The sequence below is a fragment of the Pararge aegeria genome, chromosome 8 (assembly GCF_905163445.1).
Source record: "Pararge aegeria chromosome 8, ilParAegt1.1, whole genome shotgun sequence".
In the NCBI taxonomy this organism is placed as follows: domain Eukaryota; kingdom Metazoa; phylum Arthropoda; class Insecta; order Lepidoptera; family Nymphalidae; genus Pararge; species Pararge aegeria.
In genome coordinates this window covers 10000001-10015453 of record NC_053187.1, presented here as the reverse complement: position 1 = coordinate 10015453, position 15453 = coordinate 10000001, and the positions used below count along the sequence as shown (strand labels likewise).

The window sequence follows — 15453 nt, the reverse complement described above, 5'->3', positions numbered from 1 at the left end:
GCATTCAGGTCGTCACGGACGGAGCCGCCTGAGCTGACCGGCGTGATGCGTGCAGCCACGGACGATATAATCGATTCGCTGGTATGCCCGCCACCGCCCAGCGAGCCGCCCGTCATCTCCGACGACATGATATCCGGTCTCATCGTGCCGGCGCCAGCTTGGAGTAAGTAGCTTAGCCTTTGTTTTGTATTTTATAAAGGGGACTTTATCTTCGCTACATTGTAATAAACAGGGGTATGTAAAGGATACATCAGACAATAGCGGATAAACAAAAGCCGTTGACACTTGACAGTATCCATTAACGCATTTTTAACTAACATAGTTGGATAGAAAAATATTAAATATTTTCTTCATAATTAAGACTCTGTCGAGTAATAACAAGTCTTTGTCTATTAAATTTCCATGTGTGGCACAGAGCTCCTTTGTCTTGCATATTAAATACTAAAAAAATTAAAATAGAGGCATACAATGTAATAAATATGTTTTATTACATTGTATGCCTCTTGTATCTAGCGGCTGCGGCTAGGATGTTTGACTAAGGATCGAGAGGTTCTAGGTTCGATTCCTGAGTCGAAGCCAAATTTTTTAAGAAATGGATCAGGTACACCGCCATGCCTAAGTAATCATGAAGCAGCGTGGCGGATCTATGCTCTAAATCTATTACTAGGAGAACATAACTTTCTCATATAAGAAAGGAAGCGAGACGTTGCTTACACTTCATACATTTGTACTTCCACACAGATATATATTGCATAACCTATCTTAATATATATAAATCTCCTGTCACGATGTTTGTCCGCGATGGACTCCTAAACTACTTAACCGATTTAAAATTAAATTGGTACACCGTGAGCAGTCTGGTCCAACTTAAGAGATAGGATAGTAGATCTTTAATTATAGTCGCAATTTTATTTTATTTCAAATTATTTGTCTATAATTAATTGGCAGTCACATGTTATATATATACTACTATACTCATTTAAAGCTTAGCGATACTGAATACTTTAAAAACAAAATCAAACGCAGACGAAGTCGCGGGCAACATCTAGTTAGATATATGTTTCTAATCAGATATATTTTTATATAAGGTAGATACAGGCGTTCATGCGAAAGTTGATTTACGCAATTTACCGATATGTCTGGACATTATTCCCGTTTTATTGCTCTTCCAAGATAAAAAATATACAACTTATGTATATTTGTATGCAAATATGCAAGCAATATATGTGTCAAACCAACAAAAAGACATACTTTCGCAGATATATATTATACACCTAAATGTATATCTGGAGGCAATTTCTGAGATTTATAGCTTTGCGGGATTAACCTGGCGTGCCAATACATCTACGTATATCGTAATAAATAATGATGGAACATTACAGATACGGCATGATGTGATTCAACACGATGATGTTAATAAATTATTTATCCAAATATTAAAACAACTTTGGTACAAAAATATTACATACCTTCTAGCTGTTTGTTACCCGCGACTACATTCGCTTTTTTGCCGCGGGAAACTTTTTATATCCAGAGCTAACAACTTTCTCAGCAATAGGACTTGCCTTTGGATTATCTTATTACTTGGATTATCTATTATATATGTCTTGAATAAAGTATATCTTCTTCTTCTTTTTCTATGTCTATGCAATAATGTGTCAAGATCTAAGCTCGTGGAAAAGGTTTCGTATTTTTCTTCCGGATAAAAAGCATTCCATTATAGTATCTATGTAAACCAAGCTTAGAGAAGACCAGTTCAGCCGTTGAGTTGGTTTAAAAATAAATAGGATATCAAAAAATACACCCAGACTAAACACACACTCTTTAGTTGTACGCAACATAAAGTAACGGTGCAAAATTGGAAAAAGTTGTTGTTTCGATTCGGCTATTTATGGATATATTTTTTTTTTGTACTCAATAATTTTTCGGGACTCTTCCCACAATGATAAGGGGTTTAGGCCGTAGTCCACCAAGCTGGCCCAGTGCAGATTGGTGGACTTCACACACCTTTGAAAACATTATGGAAAATTCTTCATTATGGATTCGAACTCGCCTCCCCGAAAGTGTAGTGGAAGTCCTACTAACTGGGTTATCAAGGCTCATATATTCCAACACGTAAATAAAAAATATCGGTTTCCAAACAGCGGAGAGTTTTGATAGCGGCCACAGAAAAGCCACTTCACTAGCCAATGTATTGAAAGCTTGTTTTTACGAGCTAACCTACCTGCAGAATTTTAATAAACTAACTGAAAAAGAGCAATATATTATAGATTGCTGTTAGGATAGCTGGGATCTAATATATTCCGGCAGATACTTCGAAATACCCTATACATCGCATTTACTTTGTAAACGACACTTGCTTTTATATTTCGACCGTGCATCCTCTACGTGTATTGAAGCACTTAATCCTCTGTACTAACGAGACGTCATGTTGCTAGAATTCGATTAAATTATAACGAACATGGCTATACGCTATACATACACACATATTAAAGTTATATTATGGCACCAATCACTGGGCCGCAAACATGAATTACTATTATTAATAGAGACGTACGTATTTGGTCTAAGGAACATTTAAATTTAATGTTCCTTAACGGAACTACTGGCTAGTTGGTCTGGTGGCAAAAAGTTGCAGCAACCAAGGATCACGAAGAGTTAGGTAGGGCAAAAATTGTTAAGGTCCTGCTAGATTTTATGTCAAGAAATTTTAGAAGCTTAGAGGCAGAGAATTGGCATTGTCCACCCCGATGCCGTGGAAGGAACAGTTATAGTCGTCAGTCTCAGTTATAATTACTAACGTTAAAGCCTGCGAACCCAAATTGGGCGTATTTGTGATGGATTCAAACTTTAAATTACTCAGAAGATGATTCATGTTGCCTTTAGTCGTTTCAATGTACAAAAGAAAATATACGAAGTGAATAACAGAATAGAGCATTGACTTGGAAAATTTATAGTCTAGCACTTTCTTTTTATGTTTAATACTCACAACATTTCCTTGTTACAAACTACTCTCGATTAGCGTATCCCAACCATTTTAGAATAATTAAGGTTTTATTACCCGAGTTCTTTCATTCTTTGATTCCAGTAAGAACGTTGCGTTCTTTTCATCTAGCTGAATCTAAATTGCTTGTTTGTCAAGACACAAGATCGCTGCAAGTGGTTAAGGAAAGAAAACGCACTTTCCTTAACCACTTGCAGCGATCTTGTCCAAAATTTGTTCAATGTTAGCTTGCGTCCTAGAGTTATATAACATGGAATATTAAAAAAACTTAATACCTTTGCATGGCTTCGTAGCCAAAAGGATACTCTAAATTTTGGAATAATAAATATTTCCCACGGAATTTTCATCCAACCAAAATAAAATGTGGATAAAGTCGCGAACTCTGAATACTTAGGAGAGCTAAAAGAACTTTCTTCCTGTTCTCTTAAATCATATTAAACCTAAAAATGTATGTACCCGAAATAGCTTATGTTTTCGTTTCAATGACTGCAGCCAAATAATACCTTCCTTTTATACGAGTACAATGTTGATCAGAAATTGGAGAAAAAACACGAAGTGGATGCACCGCTACGCTATTCTTAACTATCCCATATTGAACCGACGTTGGATATTAGTATCTACAAAATTCGGTGTATGCCAAATTAATAACCTTTCCAGCTCCTGTTGTATAACACAATGTTTAGGAGATGACAAAGGTCTGTAGCTTCACGGTGCTGTAATATTGCAAGTTTCTACTTTATAAAAGATTGAATATATTTTTTATAGCTTTCATTTTTTGGGTAGTAAATGTTTCAGTAAGTGACTAACAAAATTAATTAAATTTGTATGCTGCTCGGCTAATTTTAATCAAGGGATGACCAATGCTGGAGATAGGTAGAAAATTCCACTCGCTTCGGTTTGGTGTCAGTCGTATCCCTCCCTGAGACTCGTTTTATGGCGTCTGTCCACGGACATAAAACGCACTCGCTCTGCAGTGCGGGGTCGTCACTCAAGCACCTCAGGAACCAAACGTCCATCCATCATCATCCTCAGCTTAATAATGCCCTGATGATCATCATCTCGTCGAAAGGAGATAGTATCTACCCACCACGTAATATCCGGGGCCGGGTTTTGCTTTTAATCTCAACCTTTAGTTCTGAATATTACGATATCCTGTAACGGTACAAAATCTTCTCAGAGAACTTTCTACTCACACTCGACCGTTTCTAGTAATTTTAAATTTATTTCTATTTTCACAAGTTAGAAGCATGTGTTTATTCCAATAGAGTTGCAAAGTACTTATGAACTTAGAGTATTTCCATATAAACAGATGCACTTACATAAACGATCTTGTATAGTATTGTGTGCGCTGCAACAATTTCTTCAGGCGTTAACAATGCAGAGTGAAAATGTTTTTATCGTTTTTTTTTCGCTATAACTGCTGCGACTTCAATTTTTTCGTCTACGTAATACTTGGCATCGATAATACATTGGTTTTCAATATTGTGGCCGTCAGCCAGTATTATAATAAATAGCTACGAGTACGTTGTGACGTAACACAATCAACGTAATACTTGCGGTTGTAGGCGTATCGATGTTTCATGTTAATACCTTCACCATTGTAATAGCTTATTTTCTGTATGTTAGGCTGTGTCTCTATACGCAAAAAAAATACCAAAAGATTTCTAATTCTTAATCCGATTACTGGATAAATAACAGGCAGTTCAACTTGTGGATAATCCCAAATTTACTTGTACCGTGTAATCCTCAAGAACTTTGGAGAGGCGTCGCGGCGGTTGCCTTTGTGTGCTCTATTGAGTTTATAACGAGGAGTGTTCCGAAGAGTTATTTGCATTCATGCAACCTACCTGTATTCTCGTTGTATCTAGGAGATCGCAGAAACAAATTTAATCCGCACCATCTGGGTGCCTATAAGCTCCTTATTTTAACAACTTTTAATAAAAATGTATGAGTGCGAATGCATTGCCTCTTCTGGTATCTACTTGAAATGTTCATTCCTCATCTAAAAACATTCCTGACCGTTCGCTTGTGATAAATTGAATAAAGAATGTTTTATTTTGTAAATTTATATCGTGCAGAAAGTTGGATTTCCCACACAAGTATTTTATATATATTTTTTTTTATTGACTGTGGCAAGCCATATAACTAACCTAAGAGTTTGTATATCACTATTTTGTTTAGTTTGCGTTATTTAGCATTGAAACGATAACATATCTAAAGTATATTATGAAGTACTGATATTTTAAAGATTATATTAAGACAATTTTATATTTAAACTTGAAAACTTGAAAACGGCCACTACCCAATAAAGCAGCCCAGGCAAATCAATATTTATGTACTAACCTGACCTAACTTTAGCACTGTAATGCTAACTCATGTTCATGCTATTGTAAGTGAGTAACTTAAGCGCTTCGGATTTTATATTTACTCACTATTTTGGTATAAAATTCGTCCACACAAGTTTTTTAAAATATGGCCGAATGTTGAATGAACTAGTTCCATAAATATAATAAATAAATAAATATACTGCGACAATACACACATCGCCATCTAGCCCCAAAGTAAGCGTAGCTTTTGTTATGGGCTTTGAGATGACTGATGATTTTTTTTATGAATAATATACATAAATACTTATAATATACAGATAAACACCCAGACACTGAAAAACATTCATGTTCATCACACAAACATTTTCCGGTTGTTGGAATCGAACCCACAGCCTTGTACTCAGAAAGCAGGGTCGCTGCCTACTGCACCAGTCGGCCGTTAAAGTGCAATGAGTAGGTAATAAGCGCGTCGCGACTACCTACTTTTTTCAAATAAAACACTGTGCGGAAATTTTTAAATTTTTATAGGTGTTTTTATGACACACTTCATCTGTGTAATTTCTTATTTCAAAATAAAACCCGCAATATTTTTATTAAAAGCCTTCGGGTCACAATAAAAGCTGACTGTGTCGTCCCTTGTGTATTCAAAAAAGGCCGCTAAGAGTACTTGTATCGTTTTGTTGCAAAAGTTAATTACAAATGGGGTCTTTTGTCTAACAAATCGGTATGATTGTGGCTGTGCGGTCATTATTTAGAACGCGCGGGCCGAAATTGCTACGCTCTTGAATCGCTTGCTATGATCCCAGAACAAGTGCCTGCAACTCGAAAGGCAATTATAGTACCGTATATTGGCTTGACATGTAAGAGAGAGTGGCGAAGGGGAGTTGTTTTCGCGTCAAACAGGATTGAGATAAATATTATTAACGTGTTAAAAAATACAGTTACATCTGGAATGGTGAAACAAATTATTCAGTAAGTAATATCTAACCGTTTTAAAAACGGCTCAGTCAGGATTCGTATCCAAGAAGGAAACACATAATATATTATTTATTTCATAAAGTGAAAAATTATTTTTGAATCCTTTTGTTTTTAGGTAAGTTTTTTTGCTAATATCACCACAGTATATTTTCCAAAATTCCTAATTTTAGATCGCAATATCAAGTTAGTACATGTAAATACAGCATACCTGTGAAGGATATGTAATTTCGTTGTATCTTTACGTAGCGTTATAATTTTCAGATTAAGAAGGGACCATTGATTTAACTATTCGTTATAGGTCTCCACTTGGTACCTCAAGCCCTTTCTGAGATAAAGGGCTGTGGCACTCAGAGGGACATGTCCAGACAGATTCTCGCTAGGGGTTTTTTTTTTATTTCGGCACTTTGAACATATCAACAAACATCTGAGCTTAACATTATGATAAACGAACATGAATATGGACGTATCATAAGTATATTTCTGAAGCATTCGTAGCATCGCATAATACGCTCGCAAATTAATAGATCTGGGTTAGAACAACCGCTCCTCTAATTTACGGACGCTACAAGGAAAAATATTTTCGAATCACAGGAGGCAATTATACTTCCATTGGTTTACGAGACATGCGATGCGAGGCGCTTTCCCCCGATACTCAATGAAAGGGTTAGATAAGAGAACAATGCGACACATCGACTGCAAAAAACTTTACTATGCGAAATGATTGCTCGTGCGTTTTCATGAAATGCATTCCCAGAATCAATAAAGTTTAAAGCTTTATTTTAAATATCGGGCGGATGTACGCTATACGTGGTAGAGTTGCTGACACTGTAAATATAATCTATAGAAAGATTGTGTTTTCGAATACCCTTCAATTATTTTAGCTAACTACTCTAAGAAGAAAGGCACAAGCCCGAAAACGTAACTGTCTGACTCACTGACTAATTTTTCAATGCGCAGCAAACCTAAGGACGGATCGGGATGATTTTAACTACAGATTGTTTTAATTACATAGGCGTCTGGCAAGACGATCGGATATTCCCTTAGGGGATTTTCAATAACACTCACACACACACAAAATAGAGGTTCAGGCAAATTTGTATTAAATTTGATCTTTCCAATTAAAATCGAACTGAATGTGATCGAAAAGCCGTCGGCAAAAGCTTGGTTTATATGAAATTGTCCTTACTTTATTAAATCCATTGGTGATAACTCTGGATTGGTAGGGGTCGTTGAAGATGTCATATCGTTTCGATACCTTCATCATAATCAACATCATTTAAACCGATTGAAGTCCTCTGCTGAACCAAACGTCCGTTGCGGTCAAAATCGGTCTTTTGTAGTCAATTAAACACCGATTTTGTTTTGTTCGGTATGTCGTACCTCAGAGTTGGACCGAATTTTAATTTGGATACCGATATATTGGAGGGAAATCTATCCTGGAAATATCGAAAGCCTGTAGCGATTTGAGTATCATGTAATGTAACTTGAGCATTTCCTTTTGGAAAGTACCATTAGGATGGCCACTGAAACGATACAATAATAACAACGATATTACATTTTATTTTTATTAGTTCCGGTTGGATATATGGTATATAGTTGGTAAGCAATTCATGCTCGTGACAATAAAGGAGTTATGTTTAAGTGCCAGGAGAACTCCTCAAATATTAACGCCCCGGATTCGGAAAAACAATATATTGTAGAAGGTTATGAGTAGTTGAAATTTGACAATTATAACTTGGATACAAAAAAACAAACCAATCCATTAAAAAGTGTAATTTTTTTTTTATCATAATGTAAATCTGATTGCAAAAGGCGCAGAAATTTTGCTTGCTTCATAACGAATCCTTAAATCGTCGAATATTAGACAATTTTCTCGTTACATTTTGATGTCACTCAGATATTATACTGCAAATGAGAGCTGCAACCTTTCACATGACGCGGTTAAGCTTAATTTTGCATGTCAAATAGTAAGATTGAATGTCTAAGTACTGCAGAGGGCAAAGTTAAGTGGAATAGAGGTCATCTTATGATATGTCAATTAATGTAATGCGGGCATGTTGAATTACTCGAGTTTTATGGTCGGCCAGCGCAAATGTGGCGGTTAATTTCAAATATATATTTAAATATAAGAAGTTTTATACGAGAATATAAATGAATTCGTCTTGAGTTTTGATTACCTAAAATTACTCTTTTCTATATGACGTTTTAATTTAAAATGTCAAATATCGCCCTTACTATCGATAATGCACTGAAATTTCGCCTAAAGAACATATTAAAATTGTGTTGGTGGTTAGTTGTGTCTGTATTTCTACAATTTTGGTTCGCATTTAGCCTTATTGGTAAAATCATCATTATTTGTATTGCGAAAAGTCGGAGTGTAGTAAGCTTGTAAATATCTTGTGACGTAGTAGGGAATTGATAGGTTTAAATAACATTTACACGTTTATACATTTACCCTATATGATACCATGACAGGATATGTTATGACAAGGATTACTTACTGATTGGTTTTGAGCGAAATTTGTATTTTAATCGGGTGGTAGGAAAACTGGCAGGTATCTATAACAATACCTACATTACACATACATAACTACATCCATACATACATTAGGTTTCAAAAGAGTTTAAAAGAATAGAATGTTTTTTATTTAAATAGAATAAAGCGGTATCAACGTTTCAACATGCTTGTTCTCTGAATACGTCAATATTTAGAATAAAAATGGGTTGCTGCAAACTCAAAACTAACTTTAAAGTAAAACCTCTCATCGCGGCCTCCAAATAAAGGTCGTGACCCATACCGCGGGCTATTTGCCCGCGCCTGCCTGCGTAATGTTGACTTGCCTCGGCCAAAAAAACTCATTGTGTCACTTCTTATCACAAAGCCGGTACGGTCTGAAGTTGTAATTTCCCAGCTGCCGTGGAAATCTGCCGCGTTGTCAAAATAACCAGGCTAAATTATTTTGTGTTTTAACTCGTGTCTTTGACGCCGTTGATTGCTCAGACGGAGTAATAACAAACCGCTCAACTTTCTGCTTTGTGTTATTTTATTACACTTTAGCATCAGTGTTATCAATTGTCTGTACTCAGTTTACTTTTCGCTTTGACTTAGTCTAGAGCAAGGAAACAAGAACTTTAACGTTAAATGGAAAGTTTTAATGCATTACTGGTTCGTTCTTAGTGTTTTTTTAATAGTGCACGAGCAACCGCAACTATGACGCTATATATGCGCTACATATGCGAACACTCCTATTTTATACGTTTTATATATCGCATTCAATTTTAGGATACTCTTTAGCAGGCTCTCGGTAATGTAGTAATCAATATCATCATTCCATAATATATAAACATAAACATATTAATGCAAAATGGTTTTTTTTTCCTTCTTTCAACTCGATTTTTGACACAAAGTTAATTGAAGGATGGAGAGTAACATTGGCTACATTATCCCAGGAATAAGGGATTTATTGGAATAAAAGCGGATGAAAAACGCGGGAAACACCTAGTCCGCAGTAAATATGAGAGGCTGCTTCCAACTAATTCAACGGATAAACGAAGAAAAAAGAAATTTTGAGAAAAATATTTTTGAGCACTCTCGAGGTAGTACACGAAAAAGGTTTTGTTTTATTCCACCTCCAAGGGAGTTAAATAGCAGGCGAAAGATTGTATCCATGTCCGTTGTTTTTCAAGTGATATATATGGAACTTGGTGTTTGGGCTTTTGGCTAAAAAAAGGGATATAAGAAATTATACGCAGACGAAGTTGCGGGCAGCAGTTGTTCGCTCTATTATTGTGTTAAGCGCTCAATGTAATTGGCCTTTATTTATTGCACTTTAGCATCAATGCAATGAATTTTCTGAACACAGTTTATTTTTCGTTTTGACTTATACAATAACAATCAAACAAGAACTACAATGTTAAATGGAAAATTCCAATTACTAAGTACATTACCGGTCCATTCTTTGTGTTTGTTCACAGTGTAGGTACTAGCGGCACTGAATGCGACAATGTTTACCTTTGTAAACAATCAACTTAAATATAACACCTGTGCTTCATAGGTTGCGTATTGACAAACAGATATTAATCAATATCATCAGTGCATAATTGTGTTGAGCGCTGATTTATTTTGATTCAACATTAAATAATGTGGTGGAATACATTGTAATGATTCCATTGTTACCGCTATGCAGTTTATTATGAGCTTTTGCTTTGTCCGGATTGATTAAAAGGACTAAAATAGTTGGTATTTGTAGTTCAAAACCGTTGTGGCCATTATCCGTTTGGCGAATGTATATGAATAGCATTAATCTATTTAAGCTTTTTAAGTAGGCATTAATGACATAAATGACACACACAGTGACATTTTTTGGCTTATAACGATGATCCAATAGATTATTTCGATTTCTACTAATTTTAAAATTAGTTTAAAAAACAAATTAAGATAACTTCTAGTAATATAAAAAAAGATAATTATAAATACGGTGCTAATTTATATGCATACACTATAGCTAGGCAAAGCTGTGTCAACCACTAATTCGGTCAATCAGTGATGCGAACTACAAAACTGTTTATATTTTCATCAATATTGTTTTATGCTAAAAGAGTTATTAATATTATCTAGAACAATCTAAGATATATGAACTTATTAGATGCCGATTTGTGAAGATAAAATGTCACCGTGTAAATAATGTCAACATTGTATTATTATTTGTAAACAGGTAAAGAACTCTACAGTCCAGAAACAGATGCGCACGGGGATGCTGCGAGCACTGGCCCTCCCAAAGTGAGCTCTCGGACGAACTCCTTTGAGATCGAGAACCTCCTTAAGGTGCTTATTAAGGAACTTCACTTAAATGCTTCTTTGCTCGCTCGTTCACCCTTCACCCGCTTGACTCGGTGTTTCAACAGTCTTTCTGTTACGTATCCTCTTGACAAATTAAGAGAGTACGCTTCGATACGCAACTCGACTTCAAATGAACAATCATTTAAACATCAATAAAAACTTAAATTATTATACTATCTAGAAGAAAATAGAACACGGCTTTTTGACACATATCAATTAAGTTAAATTAATAATTTGTGATTACTTCAGCAAAAATGAAATTCAGAAACCCCTAATGATTTCAGAAACTATATCTGAAATAAAGTTTACCAAAAGTTTGTAAATATTTTCCAAAAAGTTTAGAAAATATGCATGTACGCAGATTTAAAAAAAAAAGACAAACCTTTAACCTAAAGCTTGATGTGGTGTGTTGGTACGTCGAATTACATCATACGTCTTGCAAAAGCTATATCATAGGATCCAAAGAATAGAGTCGCTACGTATCGAAGCCGTTTTAAAAACCGCATGCATCACTCCCCGCCTTCATCGTTTTGTAACCATGAGTATCATACGCTACTTAGCAAATAATAGCTTTCAATCCGTGGGCATAAATAGAAGGGTGGGCGTGTGCGTGTGCGGCAGAGTGCGGAGCAGGTGACTGGGTGGTGCCGCTCGCCTGCCGACACGCGGCGCGGCAGTCCTACGGGCAGCCTCACCAGCGCAGCAGTCACACCCTCGCGACACCTCTCAGACGCCGACAAGCTGCGCAAAGTGCTTATGGAACTCGTCGACACCGAACGCGCCTACGTCAAGGTTAGTCCCCAATGTATAACGATATCTCTTTTAATTAGCGGTGATAAGCTAGTGCAATTTTGGCTCTATCGGCCTCAAACTTTTCAGAGTTATGTGTGATTTTAAGTTGTTATATTAATTACACACTTCGTGATTAAAACATCGTGAGGAAACCTGCACGCCTAAGAGGCGTGTTAAGTCTACTTGAGTTTGAGACTTGTGTTGCCTTTTTTTCTTTCCCTTCACATACTAAGAGGATACCCGTATCCATAAACCAGCGCTTTACTTCAATCGAACCTATGAAAAGAGTTTATGTGGCTTTAAGATGGATAGGCATGCTAAGAAGTGGCCTGTTCACTTTAGATTAGAATGAAACCATATTATAGATAACGGACTGAAACTGGAACAACGTTCAAAATCTTTGCGCTGCGTGTAAGTAGTTTCTCCGCACATTTTCGATAATATATCTCGTAGAACCCCAACAGACAGTCGACCTAGTGGCGACGTTCAAAACTTTGAAGTATACCAATATGACGTGATCAGAATATCTTGTCATAGTTCATTAATCTCATTGGTCTATTTTTATCACATCTCCGCTTCAAACGAAATGCACTCGAGTGGCAAGCACCCTTATGATGTTTTTTTTTTTAAGTACTACGAGTTTTAATAGAAAGGTAAATGTTGTTATTATTTTATGGCCGGATTATTATAAATAGTGAAATTTAATAGATATAGATTGCAAGTCAAACATACCAATATGTTTTTTATTTTCAAAACTACAGTTAGTAATAAATGTTTGTCTATATGACAGATAAAGTCATATGATAAAAGTTAAATAGACAATATTTAGTACTTCGAAGAAAATACCGAACCGCATTGGCTCTCGAGGCATTTTCTACTTACACTCGAGGAACTTCTTAGCCGACACGCTTGAAAAGTGCTCACGGCTCTCGATGTTAAGGATGCTTTGCTTAGCGGCGTACGATAGATAAGATAATAAGGACTTTAGGGTCTCTAGTGTGATGCGGTCTTAACTAAGGAATTAAGGTGAAAACTTGCCATAGAACCCAGTCGACTGCTCACTCCTTTACATCCGATTAAACGATTGTATCTGCGTCGTGTGGAATACGAGTAGGTATGTAGGTATATAATTAGGACGGGTGATTGCGTCGCGTCCCTTTATATGATTAATCATAATTCCCTTTCAGTTTTTATTTAGGGATTATTGAATTAAGAAAAGGTTTTCAGTGGCTCGAAAGAATATATAATATATATACCTATATATTGCAGCAGTAGAATATAAGTCTATTATCGAAATATATTGTTATAAGTATAATAACCGATATGGAATTAACGATAGTAATTTATGTAACAGGCTGCATAACTAAAATATCGCTTTACTTGGCAAACAACTAAGGATATATCACAAGAACATTCATTATATTTTATTTACATTATTGATGGCCAGAAAGCTATTAGCATTATCAAAAATATATAATAAAAGCCTATATCTTTACATGAAGGTTAGCTACTTTCGTAATAGATTGCGATTGATAGTAATAGTATTATCTTTCTCGGCCCTCGCACACGGAGCAGCTTAACTTAGTTGCGGACCGGGTCGTGAATTAAGTTTAGAAGCAATTTGCGGTAACTCGTAATATTATATACAGCAACATTTTACTTAGTTAGCTTAGATCAGTCTACCGTATTTGGTTCCTTTATAAGTATTTAAAATATGCGTCATTTATCAATCCAAACTGCTAATTATGTTTACGCCTAATCCTAAATTTATCGGGCGAATAATTTTAGGAGTTGAAGCAGTCGAAATAAATTCGTAAATCCGTAAAGTTAGCGTGAATTTATAACTTCATAAAACCCACACCAACGCAGCTGTTGAACTGTCACGCTGATTAAAATGTTTGTTTAGAACCCGGCGAGGCCATTAACGGTGTATCTCTTGCTTTTCCGATACTTCCAGCATCTAAATAACTTATTGGAGAACTACCTGGAACCGCTGAAGAGGGAAACTTTTTTATCGAACGCCGAGATCAACGCTTTGTTTGGAAACATACAGGAGATAGTAACTTTCCAGAGACAGTTCCTACAAAACTTAGAAGAAGGAGTCGAGGCTGAACCAAATTTTAACCACTTCGAATTTTCAAATCAATTCAAGGTAAGCATGCAAAATTTTACATAGATTTGTCGAGTTTTGTGTAGTAAGTTGGTTAATACCATGTCGAACTTCATTTAATAGCAGAAGATAATTATTTCACAGTAACATTCGTTACCTCTACAAACATTTATAAAGTAATTCGTACAACTTTTCAGAATGTTCTCTTCGCAGTTGGGAATGCTTTCCTATATTACGTGAACCATTTCAAGTTATACAGTTCCTTCTGCGCCAGCCACAGTAAAGCACAGAAAGTTTTACACCCAAGTAAGTTACAGCGTTTTAAAAATGCTTTTTATTAAATCAAACAAATTATGTTTTGTTATAATCCGAACCTTTATTGTCAAACAGATGAGGGAAATCAAGCACTTCAGGAGTTTTTAGCTGCTCGTAATCCAAAACAGCAACATTCCTCGACATTAGAATCTTATCTAATTAAACCTATTCAACGAATTCTTAAATATCCATTACTATTACAACAATTGAGAAATTTGACTGACGTTAATTCGGAAGAACATCTTCACTTAGTGGGTAAGTATTAAGACACAAAACTGCAATTAACTGCAAGACTGTTTTGTTTTTACTTTATGAATTCAATTTGCTTTTTCATAATATTATTTTGTTGTTCACAGAGGCTTTAAAAGGAATGGAAAAAGTTGCAGAACACATCAATGAAATGCAACGAATACATGAAGAATATGGTGCTATATTTGATCACTTGTTTAGGCAACACCAGAAGTCTTGCAAACAACCTATCGATTTAAGTCCTGGTCAGTTTTTATTGTTTAAACTGGATATGTCCTCATTTATTAAATATTTAATGATAATTCACCTTACGTTATTATTTATATGTAATTTTAAATTTCAGGTGACTTGTTATATTACGGCGGTGTAGAATGGTTGAATATATCAGACTTTTTAGGTAAAATAAAGAAGGGATTAGAGTTACACGCTATGTGTTTTGTATTTAAATCAGCTGTCGTCTTCCTCTGTAAAGAAAGACTGAGGCAAAAGAAAAAGTTAATGGTGAGCTATATTCAATTCTTAAGTTATAAACATATAATTATTTACATATTTTATTAAACTTGACGACAATTATATTTAGTACGGGAGACCATTGAGTTAGAAATTCCCTACGAAAGACCTATGTCCGATAATGCACCTCTGTTAGTAGACATGATGATAATTGGTAATTCAATTTTGTGTCAGCTTCTTAATCTAATTGAGTTAAGTGTCATGTCGAGTAGATTTTACACAACTTTATTAAGTATTCTAACAGAAATTTATATTTTTTTAGGGAGTTTCCTCCAAAAATAACTCTAATGAAGTAGAAATTATACGATACCAAGTACTGATACCAGTG

At 35.5% G+C, this 15453-nt stretch overlaps 1 protein-coding gene across 5 annotated transcripts in view; it reads left to right on the top strand.

The window, feature by feature from the left end:
• Nucleotides 1-15453, top strand: part of LOC120625704 — a 163947-nt gene that overhangs the window by 140773 nt on the left and 7721 nt on the right. For 4 of the 5 annotated variants that reach the window (XM_039892848.1, XM_039892847.1, XM_039892846.1 and 1 more), the window contains 9 exons: nucleotides 9-163; nucleotides 11025-11134; nucleotides 11771-11941; nucleotides 13899-14093; nucleotides 14249-14357; nucleotides 14442-14621; nucleotides 14723-14860; nucleotides 14959-15116; nucleotides 15388-15453. The exon at nucleotides 15388-15453 is cut by the window's right edge and continues 122 nt beyond it. In XM_039892848.1, coding sequence (XP_039748782.1) covers nucleotides 9-163; nucleotides 11025-11134; nucleotides 11771-11941; nucleotides 13899-14093; nucleotides 14249-14357; nucleotides 14442-14621; nucleotides 14723-14860; nucleotides 14959-15116; nucleotides 15388-15453 — 1282 coding nt within the window. Of the gene's footprint in view, nucleotides 1-8; nucleotides 164-11024; nucleotides 11135-11743; nucleotides 11942-13898; nucleotides 14094-14248; nucleotides 14358-14441; nucleotides 14622-14722; nucleotides 14861-14958; nucleotides 15117-15387 lie in introns of all 5 variants that reach the window. The other variant, XM_039892844.1, reaches the window with a different exon arrangement.